Source organism: Myotis yumanensis, unplaced genomic scaffold, assembly GCF_028538775.1.
Source record: "Myotis yumanensis isolate MYYU_CA2020_CCGP unplaced genomic scaffold, mMyoYum1.0.hap1 SCAF_2, whole genome shotgun sequence".
In the NCBI taxonomy this organism is placed as follows: Eukaryota; Metazoa; Chordata; class Mammalia; order Chiroptera; family Vespertilionidae; genus Myotis; species Myotis yumanensis.
In genome coordinates, this window is record NW_027223753.1 from 137,777,894 (window position 1) to 137,793,327 (window position 15,434).

Consider the following 15,434-nt stretch of genomic DNA (forward strand, 5'->3'; position numbering starts at 1 on the left):
CCTATCAGCCCTACTCTGTGCCTGATAGGGGGGAGCTCCCCAACCCCCTGATCGCCCTGCGGCTCTGTGTGTGACAGGCTGCGGTGCCCCAACCCCCTGATTGGCCCTGCTCTGTGAGTGACAGGGGGCAGCGCCCCAACCCCCTGATTGGCCCTGCTCTGTGCGTGACAGGGGGTGGCGCTGCAACCTCCCCATCGACCCTGCCTTGAGTGTGACAGGGGGCAGTGCCGCAACCCCCCAATCAGCCCTACCCTGAGCGTGACTGAGGGTGGCATCGCAACCTCCCAATCCACCCTGCTCTGTGCATGACAGGGGGCTGTGCCCCAACTCCCCAGTCAGCCCTGCTCTGAGCCCGACCAGGGGCTGCACCTAGGGATTGGGCCTGCCCTCTGCCTCCTGGGAGCAGGCCTAAGCCAGCAGGTCGTTATCTCCCGAGGGGTCCCAGACTGCGAGAGGGCACAGGCCGGGCTGAGGGACCCCCCTCCCCCACAAGTGCACAAATTTTTGTGCACCGGGCCTCTAGTCTATAATAATAAAAGCATAATATGCTAATTAGACCAGAGGACCTTCCAGATGACCTTGTGGATGAAGCCATGGCTTTGAGGGCTAAGGCAGAGGCAGCTGCCGAGGCTATGGGGAACGAGCCCCTTGCACAAATTTTGTGCATCGGGCCTCTAGTCCTTAAATAAAATGGTGAGAGTGAGCACGTTTTTCTTTAGGACTCTGGCTTCTGTTTATCTTCAGGACTCCTGGTTTCCCTTTGTTTTCCTCTGAACTGGAGAATAACTCTCCTTTCATCCTTCATCTCACAATTCCCTACGCAGAAGAAATGAGGGAGTGTGGCTAAGAATTTAATGAAATCCTGGTGGGAAGTCCTTTCAAGAAGCTTCTTTAGTGAGTAAGCAAGTGGCCATCAAAAGTTTGAAATGGAAAAGATGAACACATTTCTTACCCAGGAAGCCTAAAGAAACACAGTTTAAAGGGAGAGGAAAAGATCAAGAAAGAAAATGAACAATTCAACTCTACTCGATAAAGGAGACTTGCAAATTATGAAACAAATAGACAAGTATTAATCCTTTCTGTATGAATCTTGAGTTGTTTAAACTTTAGACGATACAATTTCTGAGAATTAATATTTGTACTATAGATGTGTGTGTGTGTGTGTTGTGTGTGTGTGCAAATGTCTGTAAGAGTCCTCAATTAACTCACATGGATGGGGACCTGGAGGGAAAGAGGCTTGGATACCCATGGTCATTAGGAAGTGTGCACCAGGAGGGGACTTCTCACCCCCTTTAAAATTATATTGCTTGGAGAGATAATTATGCTGAACTTGTTCTCACAACAGCCTTTCCCTTTGTTATCCCTAATTTAATAACTAGGATTTTGATAAATAAACTGCCGAGGAGAGAGATGGATCCTACAGTGAGAATAACCCTTGTAAGCATGGAGCAAGATTTCTAGGGTGGAGATTGGAGAGTCACATGGTCGAGGATGAATTTATAAACAGCTGTGGACCCGAGGTCTGGAGAGCATCATAAGTAGACTTCAGATGAAGTATTTAATTGCTTGGTGATTTTTCCATGCAGCACACCATGAAGGAAGCTTTAGGACAGTGATGGCGAACCTATGACACGCGTGTCAGAGGTGGCACGTGAACTCATTTTTTTGGTTGATTTTTCTTTGTTAAATGGCATTTAAATATCTACACTAATAAAAGAGAAACATGGTAATTAGCGTACGACCGCTACCCTTTTCATTGGCTAAGCAGTGAGTATATGCAAATTAACTGTCAGCCAAGATGGCGGCCGGCAGCCAGGCACTGAAGCGAGCATGAGGCTTGCTTGCTGCGGACTCCAACGTTCCCCGACTCACTTGCCGGCCTCTGAGTTGCAACTCTAAGCAACTATGTACTATGTTGCAAATGTAGAAGCTAAAAAAAACCCCAGAAACCAGCTTTCAGCCTGCCGGGATCTCAGAGCTGAAGTTATACATTGTTTCGATTATAGAACGGCAAACAAACCAGATACGAAGCCTCAGAGTTAGAGCCAGAGCTAAAGCTGGCCCAGAATAAAATAAAAAAAGAGAAAAAAAAGGAGCAGTTGGGAGCTTCAGTCAATAACCACCAGCCTGAAAACGGCCCTCAGCCCCTCACCCAGACTGGCCAGGCACCCCAGTGGGGAGCCCCACCCTGAAGGGTGTGTGACCAGCTGCAAACAGCCATCATCCCCTCATCCAGGCTGGCCAGGCACCCCAGTGGGGACCCCCACCCTGATCCAGGACACCCTTCAGGGCAAACCAGCCAGTCCCCAGGCCTCTATCCTATATAGTAAAAGGGTAATATGCCTCCCAGTACCGGGATCAGCGGAGCCTCGAGGCCTCCTGGCACCGGATCAGTGTGACAGGGGGCAGCGCCCAAACCCCCTGATCGCCCTGCAGCTCTGTGTGTGACAGGGGGCAGGACCACAACCTCCCTATCTGCCCTGCTCTGTTCCTGACAGGGGAAGGCGCCCCAACCCCCTGATGGGCCCTGCTCTGTGTGTGACGGGGTAGAGCCATAACCTCCCCATCGGCCCTACCGAGTGTGACAGTGGCGGCGCCCCAACCCCCTGATTGGCCCTGCTCTGTGGGTGACAGGGGGTGGCGCCGCAACCTCCCCATCAACCCTGCCTTGAGTGTGACAGGGGGTGGTGCCCTAACTCCCCTATCAGCCCTGCTCTGTGCGTGACAGGGGGTGGCGCCACAACCTCCCCATCGACCCTGCCTTGAGTGTGACAGGGGGCGGTGCCCCAACCCCCCAATTGGCCCCACCCTGAGCGTGACTGAGGGTGGCATTGCAACCTCCCAATCTGCCCTGCTCTGTGCATGACAGGGGGTGGCACCCCAACTCCCCAATCAGCCCTGCTCTGAGCCCCACCAGGGGCTGCTCCTAGGGACTGGGCCTGCCCTCTGCCACCTGGGAGCAGGCCTAAGCCAGCAGGTCGTTATCTCCTGAGGGGTCCCAGACTGCAAGAGGGCACAGGCCGGCCTGAGGGACCCCCCCTCGCCCCCCCCCCCCCGAGTGCACAAATTTTTGTGCACCGGGCCTCTAGTATAAAATAAATATCAAAAATATAAATCTTTGTCTTACTATGGTTGCAAATATCAAAAAATTTCTATATGTGACACGGCACCAGAGTTAAGTTAGGGTTTTTCAAAATGCTGACACGCTGAGCTCAAAAGGTTCGCCATCACTGCTTTAGGATACACAGCATACAGTTGAATAATTTCCCCCTTCATGCATTATAATTTATCATGATTACCTCAACCCTTCAGGAAAGTCTGAAAATAGCCTATATGATGGTGGTACAGATAAGTAGAGGATAGAGTATTAAGCATTAAGAAGAAATGTGGCCTGCCTTGCATTTACCTCTTAATTGGGTCCTTCTTACGAAGATAGCAGTACATCAGGGGAACTGGGTTAGGAGTTTCAGGTATCACTGGCAGAGCACGGGGGGGTGGGGGGGTGGGGGGGGGGGAATAGGATATTGAGGTTCAACAACTGGGAGGAAAACCAAAAAAGTCCCTCCACTTTCTAAATAAATCCTGAAGGAATGTGACCCTTGATGCCTGTGTGTAGGGTGGAATGTGGGGGATAATAGTTCAAGAGGAGGCAGATGTTACACATCCTTTCCTCTCTTCCCAACTTCTCTTATTATCAGTCACCTCGTGTCTCCCCTAACATCCAATACTGTACTCAGGAAAGAATCAGGAAAGAATTTGCTCTCCATTATTTATAGCCCAGTGAGAATAAATGTAAGATAGTAGTCTTCTTTCTCCTAAAGGCTTTTATAGAAATAGGTTTAGCCTTGTGCCTGGATTCGAGTTGGAAATTAAAAATGCAATTTGAAGTAAATTACCTCTCCCAGGAGATATGAGCATCTTATCCCAATCTCTAATTTCATAATTCAAAATGTAAAACTCATTGAAAGATACTTAACCCTAATTAAATGGAGAAAATAATACCTGAAGTGCTTGGCTCCTAAATTCAAACCAGGCTGATAGCCTCCTGTTCCACAGCTGGACATGGTTAGCCCTCAAAATAGGTAAGCACCCTAACACCACAGCCTTCCCTTGGGTGTATTGCACATTTGCAAAAGTTTTATTTTTATTTGAGTTGATCTTGGTCTTAAGGTGGAATCTGGGGATATGAATGATCCTATATAATAAATAGGGATTATGCTGATTTGTCCATTGCAGTGTCTGAGTCACAACCAGTCAACTGGTTGCACATGCACAGGAGCTGGGTGGTGGGATCAGGGGCAGGGACTTCTGCCCCCAGCAGAGGCACACCCAGGCCTGCCCAGTGCTAACATCCTACCCAGCACTGAGGTGAAGCTGCCTGGCTGCATCCCTGGCCAGGGACATGACACTGTCTGCCTGTATGCCTGACCTGGGACATGACACTGTCTGCCTGCCTGTGTCCCTGACCTGGGACGTGGTGCTGCACCCCCCCCCCCCAACCCCAGCGCTGAAGTAAAGCTGCCTATGTGTGTCCCCAGCCTGAGACGTGAAGTTGCCTACATGCAAACCGGCCTGGGATGTGGCACTGTCTGTGTGTGTCCCCAGCAGGGTACGTGACACTGCCTACGTGTATCCCTGGCCTGGGACATGATGCTGTCTGCGTGCGTCCCCACCCAGTGCTGATGAGACGCTGCAGGGGGGCCAGGCTTGATGGGTGTGCAGCCAGCCAGGTCTGGGTCTTGCCCAGTGGGGATGGGGTAAGCTGTGTTGGGGTCTCAAGAGATTTTTGAGGCCTGCACAGGTGTGTGAGGACTTGACTCTCTAATTAATTCCCTTTTAATGTGTATAAAATTCATGCACCAGGCCACTAGTTGGATTATAAGATGAGAAGGGAGGATCAATTAAAAAGCAGTTGTTCTGTAGCAGAAATAGACGTAGAAAGTTCAGCTTAGCTTTCTTCTCTTCCTCTCCACATAAAAAGAAACCACCATAAAGTCAGGTACTTCCATTATTAACAGTTAGTTATTCAGGCTGAAGTCAGAGGGAGAATTTGTTAAGTGTAATAAATCATCATGAAATTCTATATAATAAAGAGTTAATATGCAAATTGACCATCACTCCAACACACAAGATGGCTGCCCCCATGTGGTCAAAGATGGCCAGCAGGGAAGGGCAGTTAGGGGCGACCAGGCCAGCAGGGGAGGGCAGTTGGGGATGACCAGGCCTGCAGGGCAGGGCAGTTGGGGGCGATCTGGTCAGCAGGGGAGCAGTTAGGTGTTGATCAGGCTGGCAGGGGAGTGGTTAGGGGGTGATCAGGCTGGCAGGCAGAAGTGGTTAGGGGCAATCAGGCAGGCACACAGGCGAGCAGTTGGGAGCCAGCAGTCCTGGATTGTGAGAGGGATCCCAGATTGGAGAGGGTGCAGGCTAGGCTGAGGACACCCACCTCCCCCTCCCTCCGCCCCCCCCCCCCCCCCCCGGCTCCCGGATGAATTTCGTGCACCGGGCCTCTAGTATTCATTATAATCATATAAACAAAATTGGTTCATAAGTATAGATGGTACCCTTTAAGTTATGAAATGCTTTCACATTTGTTTCACCCCTCACAGTAACCTCTGAGCAGGTAGTAGTATTATTATCATTCCTGTTATCTAGATGAGAAAACTAAGATAAGATGTTACTAAGGATCACATCTGTTCTGTCCTATAATTTTTCAGACTTAATAAAAAATTCAATTTAACACAAGAAAGTTTAAATATATAAATTTAGAAGGGAAATACTTGCTTTACTGAAGGATTTATCATAGGAAACTTTCATTTCACCATATTTAAAATATAATGTCTTCTTTGAGAATTTTAAATACCCACTTAGAATATGACAATTATAAAGTGAGATGCATATATACAGTGAGGCTTGGACTCAATATCACTGAATAGTTGCACTCATATCAAAGAAGTGGACATTTTAAAATATATAACTCACATGTTTTCTTCCCGGTAGACTAGCTCCCATCCTGAAGGATTGCGAGAATAAATAATTCCCACTGTCATAGCTACAATGACAGCTGGGACTCCTAGGTAATAAAGAGAAGAATAGAATTAATAATTTACCCAAGACTGGTATTAATTATAAAAGATCATGAATGCATTATACAATTGATCCTTTTCAAGATGTACTGTCATTTCCACTATAGACAATGTACTAAATGATCCTATAGCTGTAGGTCGACAGTTTTGAAATTATTTTTCTTAAAGAGTCACTCTCATTTTCTTTCTTAAAAATTTTTTTTAAAGTAGCTAAAAAGTTTTTCTGGTCTAAATCTCCAGTCAAATGAATAGAGATGTTAAAGGAAATTAACACCTTGAAGTTAGCTTATGACATATTTAGCAGATCTGCCTTGGTCCATCTCCCTCCACAGAACTGGGAGCTACTAGGTGGGAGGCACTTCTGAGTTTTCCATCTCCCCTACAATTAGGTTGTCATACAATTAGGTCTTCAATAGGCATTTGCTTAAATTAAATTATTTCCATTAAAGAAATGCAAATTAAAACCACAATAATATGTTACCCCACAACTGTCAGAATGGCTATCATCAATAAATCAACAAGCAAGTGTTGGCAAAGATGTGGAGAAAAGGGCACCCGGGTACACTGTTGGTGGGAATGCAGACTGGTGCAGCCACTGTGGAAAGCAGTATGGAGTTTCCTCAAAAAAATTAAACATGGATCTGCCTTATGACCCAGCAATTCCATTTCTGGGAATTTATCCGAAGAAACCTGAAACACTAATTCGAAAGAATATATGCACCCCTATGTTCATTGCAGCATTATTTACAACAGTCAAGATTTGGAAGCAGCCCAAGTACCCATCAGTAGATGAGTGGATGAAAAAGCTGTGGTACATTTACACAATGGCATACTACACAGCTGCAAAAGAGAAGGAAACCCTACCCTTTGTGACAGCATGGATGGAGCTGGAGAGCATTATGCTAAGTGAAATAAGCCTGTCAGAGTAAGACAAGTACCGTATGATTTCACTCATATGTGGAATCTAGTGAACAAAATAAACTAACAAACAAAATAGAAACAGACTCATAGATATAGAACAGCCTGACAACTGTCAGAGGGGAGGGGGCTTGTGGGGCTGGGTGACAAAGTAAAGGGATTAAGCAAAAGAAAACCCCAAAAGTCATGGACAACAACATGATGTTTACCAGAGAGGAAGAGAAGTGGGGGAAGGTTGAAGAGGGTAAAAGGGGGATGAATAGTGATAGGAGGACACTTGACTTGCTGTGATGAACACACAATACAATATACAGATGAAGTATAGAATTGTACACCTGAAACCTGTATAACCAATCTCACCCCAATAAATAAAGATAATCGCAAAATAAATAAATAATTTCAACAAAACTAAACTCCTGAGTAGGTAGAGAAGCAAACACTTACCCCATCCAATTAAAGAAATGTAAAGAGTGAACCGTTGAGGAAGAGGCTTCATGGTCCTAATCAGAAGGAAGTAGAGCTGCACTGCACTGACTGCAGTCCAGGTAAACATCACTAACAGGAAATAGTGCAGCAAGGCAGCAACCGCCGTGCACCGGCGATTTGAAGGCTCCTTAATAATTTCTCCTTTGGGAATTGTATTTTCTTTAGGATCATCTGTATTTTCTTTAGGAGGAACATCCTTATTGGAATTTTCAATTCCAAACACAAAGAGGAGATTGAAAATCAACATTGATGTGCACAAACTGACCAACACCCAGGTTACTGAGGTTTTTCTGACTTTCCTGAAAATAAATTGGTAAATGTAATTAAATAAATAAACAACAGAATATTATTATCCAATGTAAATCCAGTGCATAGCCTAGTGGGCCAGCTGGTAAACCTACCTTCCCTACTACATCAGAAAACCATACTCCCCTCTTATCTCATTTCCACAAGGAAGTGAGTTAGAAAAAACAGGCTAATACATCCTTTCTTGAAACTGTGTTCTAATCAAAGGTGATAGCTATTCTCCAGAGATGGCCCAAATGAATTCTACTTCCCATTATGTATGTCCGGCATGTTCACCTCCAGCGCTGGCCTGTGACTTGTTTTAATTAACAGAGTGCAGCAGAAGGCCTGGGAGCCAGGGCCAACTTGTCCATTAGATTCAGGAGTGTTTAGGGTCCCCAATACATTTGTGGCCCACAGAAATGTTTCAATCCAAAACAAACAAACAAACAAACAAAAATGAACTTTCACATTTAAAAAAATGTAGCATATAATATTAATACATTCATCTTTATACCAATGCTTTCATAAAACATAATTTTTATCCTTTTATTATGGAGGGCAGTCTCACAAAGGTAAAAGTGCCTAGGACACATGAAAGTCATAACAAACTTTCCTTTTGTGCTCCTGTGAGTTCTGAGCCACGATGTAAAATTCCAGCTACCCTGCAAAGGAACCTCATGGAAATGCTCTGAGACTATGTGAAGAGAGACACCAGGCTGCTGCGGCATCCCAGCTGAGCCTCCCGATGATCCAGCCCCAGCCACCAGGTGACTGCAGTCTCATGGGACACTAAGTGAGACCTTTAGTAGAACGTCCAGCTGAGCCTAATCAAGTCACAGAATCATTCGAGATAATAAATTGTTCTTTCAAGACAGTAAGTTCTAGGGCGGCCTTTTTATACTGCAGTAGACCATAACTTCTATAGATTTGCAAGGACATACAAAGGCTATCTGTAGAAAGGTTCTAAAAGGATTTTTCAGATTTTCAAAATAGGAAATTATTGCACATTCTACATGAACCCATGTGTGAAAGCCTCTTGAGTTTTTAAAAGTATTTTATTTTAAAAGTCATGTATAAATTTTAAAAGAATAAGGCCAGATATAAACTTTAACTGTATAATTTTAAGTAATATTAAATTCATTACCTTTAAACTAACAAAATGTTTTAAACTAACAAAATGTTATTAGGTTTAGCTTACATTACATTTAAAGAGTAAACATTTTAAATTAAGAGAAAATATTTAAAATTTGTTTAACAGCCTATTGTTCTAATGATATTCTTCATAACTTGAAAAGACTGATGATTACCATCCCTCTAAATGGCTTATACTCAACAACATTTCACATGTGTCTTCTCTATAAGACATCTCAGAGCCCTTTTTCTATGGAGTATTTCCCAATGACTAGAGTTTCAGGGACCACACTTTAGGAAATACTTGCTGATAGTCAAATGGTCAAGATGTTTTGAATGGGCTTTTTAATGTCAAACATGCCCGCGGACTGTCCTTTCATTGGAAGATATAATTCTGGATGTAGAACCAAGTGCTCTTTAAATGTTTTTTTCTTCATCTCATATTTACCTAAGATTTTTCTAGAAAAGACAAATATAAGAGCCATTTCTTTTTGTATGACTGATTTGTAATTGCATAGCATGTTATTTTCCTTCCTCAGGGAATGTTGAAGAGCTGGTTTCAGCCCAATCCCTACAGGCCTGGCTGAGGGGCCTCTAGTATGCACATAAGATCTTTCGTTAATCTCTTCCCACCCTTTCCTCTGAGATTCATCAGTCTGTTCCATGTTTCCATGCCTGTGGTTTCCAATCCTGTGTTAAGCGTCTGCCCCCTGGTGGTCAGTGCATTACATGCTACCAGCCAATCAGCCGGTCACTTAAGCTTTTATATATATAGACTTCTGTATATATTTGTATAACATTTGTCTTCCCCCTGGAAATGTAAACACCATGAGAGATGAGAGCTTATCTGTCTTGTTCATATGGGTGGTTGGCCCATAGTAAGCACTCAGTATAAGAATTTTAAATGAATGGCAAGAGACTCATTGAGTGTGAAAGATAAAAAAAGAAAGAAAATATAAAAGAATTCTGGCGCTTTGGAAATATGGCTGATTCTAAGTACAGGGCAAAGAAAGTGATAGATGTGCCTTTGTCATCTTGCTGTGCCTGAAGTAAGGAAGTGCTTATAGACTGATAGGAACATGACAAAATAACATCAAAGGACTCCCTCTGGTTACATTGGAGAGTACATTTTTTTTTTTTTTGGTATTTTTTTAGAGAGAGGAAGGGAGAGGGAGAGAGAGAGAGAAATTCAATGAGAGAGAAACAGCCATCAGCTGCCTCCTACAAGGGATAGAGCCTAAAACTGGGGCATGTGCCCTGAGAGAGAATCAAACTGGTGACTTCTTGGTGCATGAGACAGTGCCCAACCAACTGAGCCACAGCGAACAGGGTGGAGGGTACACTTTTTATGAAGGAATATAGTGACTAAATATAGAATGATAGGTTAGAAAATTATTATTCCCAACCATCAATGTAATAATATATTCCAGTAAGGATCCTCTCTCTCTCTCTCTCTCTCTCTCTCTCTCTCTCTCTCTCTCCTCTACCCATCTGAGAAAACAGTTGTGAAGGAATTAAGTAGAGAGAAATAATTCTGAAGGAAAGATGAATTCAAGTTATCTTGAGCATGAGAGTACACAATAGACCCATTTATTTTACAGGTATTCCTCTACTATGAGTCCATGTCTCTACTGTGGTCAGCCTTGCGGATATGGTGGTGAAAACAAAACAAAACAAACGACAGCAACAACAAAGTCAGAGGAGGTCACTGTTCTCATCAATTTACATGCTGATGGGGAAAACAGACAGCACACAAGTAAACTAAAAATGGGCAAAATGCTCAGAGGAAATAAAAAGGACAGCAATTTCTCTCATGAGAAGAGCCAACTTCCCTTCTTACCTGGTGACAATCTGAAATATAATTGTGAGAACCAGACCAGTAATGGACAGCGCACATCCAACGGTGGATAATACGTCTAGGTCAGAATATTTATAGTCCTTTTTATAACTCTGGAAAATAAGACAAGATTACTATTTTAAAGTAACCATTAATGAAATGCCTACAAAATCATGAAAAGTTACATTGGTCAAAATAACCAGAGAGTTGCCACATATGTGTACATTTTATAACTGTTGATATATTTTAAAAGGAAATAAATTAATGACCCCTTATTGCTAAGCAGTTTACAGGAAGTAGGACTTGACAGCAGTTGTGTTTTTGTTTGTTTTTTTAACTAATTCAGTTAGGGAAAACATATATACTGCTCCTCACTGTCTAAAATCAAAGTTGTTGGGTGAGATCTCAACTGGCTAGATTTACTTCATTTATCCATTACATTATTTTTTAAAATATATATTTTATTGATTTTTTACAGAGAGGAAGAGAGAGGGATAGAGAGTTAGAAAAATCGATGAGACAGAAACATCGGTCAGCTGACTTCTGCACACCCACTACTGGGGATGTGTCCACAACCAAGGTACATTTCCTTGACCAGAATCGAACCTGGGACCTTCCAGTCCGCAGGCCAATGCTCTATCCACTGAGCCAAACCAGCCAGGGCCCTTTACATTATTTTTATGTGTAACTTTAATCCAAGGGGAAATCAGCATATCTAAGCTGATGCCCTAAAAATAAAGTTGCAGAAATATTTTTAAGGATATGGAAACTTGTTCATATTATCCTGTCATTTTTTAAAGGTCTAATTTTTATGTAATACTAGAGGCCCGGTGCACTGGGGGCGGGGGTTGGGAGGGCTCCCTCAGCCTGACCTGCGCCCTCTCACAGTCCAGGAGCCCTTGGCATACATCCTTCTCACAGTCTGGGACCCCTTGCTCCTTACTGCCCACCTGCGCACTGCTCCTTACCACTGGGCTCGCTGCTCCTTAGCTCTGCCATGGAGGCAGGAGAGGCCCCCACCACCGCACACACCCCCTCCCCTGCACTCGCTAACCATGAGTGATGAGCCTGTGAGCCTGGCTTCTGGCTGAGCGGCGCTCCCCCGTGGGAGTGCACTAACCACCAGGGGGCAGCTCCTGCATTGAGCATCTGCCCTCTGATGGTCAGTGCACGTCATAGCAATTGGTCGACTGGTCATTTGGTTGCTTAGGTATATATACAGATGTGCTCCAATCCTCCCACTTCCAGGGAAAGGGACAAAGGAGGATTGCTGAAAGTGAGAAGGGGGGCAGCAGGGTGAACTTTTATTTTTTTGGAGGGGGGGAGTTTCCTCCTGATGAGGGGCTTCAAAGGACAGCAGCCTACTTCTGCTACCCTCTGTCTCCAGAGACACAATTTCTGATTGGCATCTGGCAGGACAGAGCAATTGCAGGTACAGGACTGGGAGCACCTTTCTGCATGCAGCTCCCTGGAGAGTCTCTTCTGGCCAAGGAAAGCTTTGTTCTAACCATTTCTCCTGGAGCCAGGGCTGCTGGGTGGTCTGGGGCAGGAGGGCTGAATGGAGGTGGGGCAGGAGAGGGCAGGGCAGGAAAAAGTATGGGGCAGAAGACTAGGAGGTGGGGGAGGGAGAGGGTGAAATCTGTGTGTGTGGGCGGGTGAGGGCTGGTGCAGAAGGAGAATTGGGGTCAGCATAGGAAGGTTTGGAGGTACTGGGGGCATAAGAAGGACCAGCAGATGCCAGAACAGGGGAAAGGGTCTACGGAATCAGGTGGGGTCCGCGAGGGTGAGTATAGACCAGGGGTGGGCAAACTTTTTGACTCGAGGGCCACAATGGGTTCTTAAACTGGACCGGAGGGCCGGAACAAAAGCATGGATGGAGTGTTTGTGTGAACTAATATAAATTCAAAGTAAACATCATTACATAAAAGGGTACAGTCTTTTTTTTTTTTTTTTTTAGTTTTATTCATTTCAAACGGGCAGGATCTGGCCCGCAGGTCGTAGTTTGCCCACGGCTGGTATAAACTAAGTCCTTTCCCCAGACCCTGCCATCCCAGGTGGCTAGTGGGAGGGGTCCATAGGGAGGCGCTGAGCTCCCTACACTTTGTGTCTGAGGCTCCAGAACATGTGGCCAACATGCCCCGCCCCAGCCACCCCCACCGAAGCCAAAGTGCTGCCATTGGGAACGCATTTGCAGACGCATGGATTGTTTTTAAGTTAATGCTTTTAATTCACTCTGTTTCCCACTTGTCGTTTTTTATTGAAAGGGCGGATTCTGCTGGTGTGTGTTCCTTTGCGGGGGGCGGCAGAGGGGTTCTCCATGGACAGAGATCAGATGAGAGACAAAGACAAAAGGCCCAGTGAGACATGGGGAATGAGTAAACAGGATCAGAGAGCAAGGAACAGGGAGAGAGATGCACTGGGCGAGACAGACAGACTCGGAGAACCCAGGAAGGCTCAGGGAGGGTCTCAGCCCTAAGGGCAGAGCGAGTGTGCTGAGAAATCCTGCTTCAGGCAGGCTGATCCCTAAGGCCCCTGGGCTGAGCTTGCTCTCCTCTGCGCTCTGGTTCCATTTAGCGTAGACATGGCTGAACTGGCCTCAGGGAAAGGGCTGGAAGGATGTGGTGGGCAATGGACTGAGTACGCAGGACCAGGGTCACCAAGGGCTAGGAGGCCAGATAGAGAGAGGAGGACCTGGAGGCGTTCCCTCTCAGGTCCCCGCACACCTTCTGATTTTGAGCGAAGCCCAAATCCTGAATCCCCTGCTGCAGCTCTGGAGAGTGGCGGCCCTGGCCTGCTGTGCTGCTTAGGGTGAGTGCCCTAACCTCTCTGAACCCTGGCTATGCCACCTGCAGGAGAGGAGCGCTGGTGGCTGAGGTTCGAAATGGCTCGAGGGGCCTTACAGTGGTCGGCAAACTCATTAGTCAACAGAGCCAAATATCAACAGTCCAATGATTGAAATTTATTTTGAGAGCCATATTTTTTAAACTTAAACTATATAGGTAGGTACATTGTTATTAATTAACTAGAGGCCCAGTGCACAAAAATTTGTGCACTCGGGGGGGGGGGGGGGTCCCCCAGCCTGGCCTGTACCCTCTCACAGTCTGGGACCCCTCGGGAGATAACGACCTGCTGGCTTAGGCCTGCTCCCAGGTGGCAGAGGGCAGGCCCAATCCCTAGATGCAGCCCCTGGTAGGACTCAGAGCAGGGCCAATTGGGGAGTTGGGGCGTCACCCCTTGTCATGCACAGAGCAGGGCGGATCGGGAGGTTGTGATGCCACCCCTAGTCACGCTCAGGGTAGGGCCTATTGGGGGTTGGGGCACCGACCCCTGTCACACTCAAGGAAGGGTCGATGGGGAGTTTGCAGTGTCACCCCTTGTCACGCACAGAGCAGGGCCAATCAGGGGGTTGGGGCTCCGTACCCTGTCATGCACAGAGCAGGGCTGATCAGGGGGTTGAGGAGTTCCCCCCTGTCACTCACAGAGCAGGGCCCATCAGGGGAGTTGGGGCTCCGTACCCTGTCATGCACAGAGCAGGGCCAATCAGGGGGTTGGGGAGCTCCATCCTGTCACGCACAGAGCAGGGCCCATCAGGGGATTGTGGTGCCGCCCTCTATCACCCACAGAGCAGGGCTGATCAGGGGGTTGGGGTGCCGCCACTGTCACACTCAAGGCAGGGCCGATGGGGAGGTTATGGCTCTACCCCGTCACACACAGAGCAGGGCCCATGGGGGGGGGGGGAGGGGGGGGGTTGGGGCACCGCACCCTGTCACACACAGAGCCGCAGGGCTATCAGGGGGTTTGGGAGCTCCCGCCTATCAGGCACAGAGCAGGGCTGATCAGGGGGTTGGGGCGCCTTCCCCTGTCATGAACAGAGCAGGGCGGATAGGGAGGTTGTGGCCCCGCCCACTGTCACACACAGAGCCGCAGGGCAATCAGGGGGTTTGGTTGCTGCCCCCTGTCATGCTGATCCCAGTGCTGGGAGGCATATTACCCTTTTACTCTATAGGATAGAGGCCTGGTGCATGGGTGGGGACCGGCTGGTTTGCCCTCAAGGGTGTCCTGGATCAGGGTAGGGGTCCCCACTGGGGTGCTTGGCCAGCCTGGATGAGAGGATGATGGCTGTTTGCAGCTGGTCACACCCTCTTCAGGGTCGGGGTCCCCACTGGGGTGCCTGGCCAGCCTGGGTGAGGGGATGATGGCTGTTTGCAGCTGGTCACACCCCCTTCAGGGTGGGGGTCCCCACTGGGGTCCCTGACCAGTCTGGGTGAGGGGCTGAGGGCTCTTTTCAAGCTGGCAGGTGACTGAAGCTCCCAACCTGTCCTTTTTTTCTTTTTTTTTATTCTGGGTCAGCTTTAGCTCTGAGGCTTGGCTCCAGCTCTGAGCCCTCAGCTGCTGAAAGCAGGTATCTGGTTTGTTTGGGTTCTATAATTGTAATACTGTTGCGGTCCTGCTCACTCCAGCTCTGAGATCCTGGCTGGCTGAAAGCAGGGGTCTGTGTTTGTTCTATAATTGAAACAATGTTGCAATCCTGCTGGCTGAAGCCCGGCTGGCTGAAAGCAGGTTTCTGAGGTTTTGTTTAGCTTCTATATTTGTAACACTGTTTCTTAAACTGCAAGCTCAGAGGTCGGCAAGGCAGGCGGGGAATGTTGGCTTCCTCCGTCACTGAAGCAAGCAAGCCTCATGTTCGCTTC

The 15,434-nt window shown here is 46.9% G+C and overlaps 1 protein-coding gene across 1 annotated transcript in view; it reads right to left on the reverse strand.

Annotated features, from left to right (window-relative positions):
* The window catches only part of ADGRG7 (adhesion G protein-coupled receptor G7), an 88,765-nt gene that overhangs the window by 12,925 nt on the left and 60,406 nt on the right, over positions 1-15,434 (reverse strand). The window contains exons 11-13 of the mRNA XM_070403512.1: positions 10,747-10,856; positions 7,446-7,786; positions 5,980-6,070 (exon numbers count right to left, since the gene is read on the reverse strand). Coding sequence (XP_070259613.1) covers positions 5,980-6,070; positions 7,446-7,786; positions 10,747-10,856 — 542 coding nt within the window. The remainder of the gene's footprint in view (positions 1-5,979; positions 6,071-7,445; positions 7,787-10,746; positions 10,857-15,434) is intronic.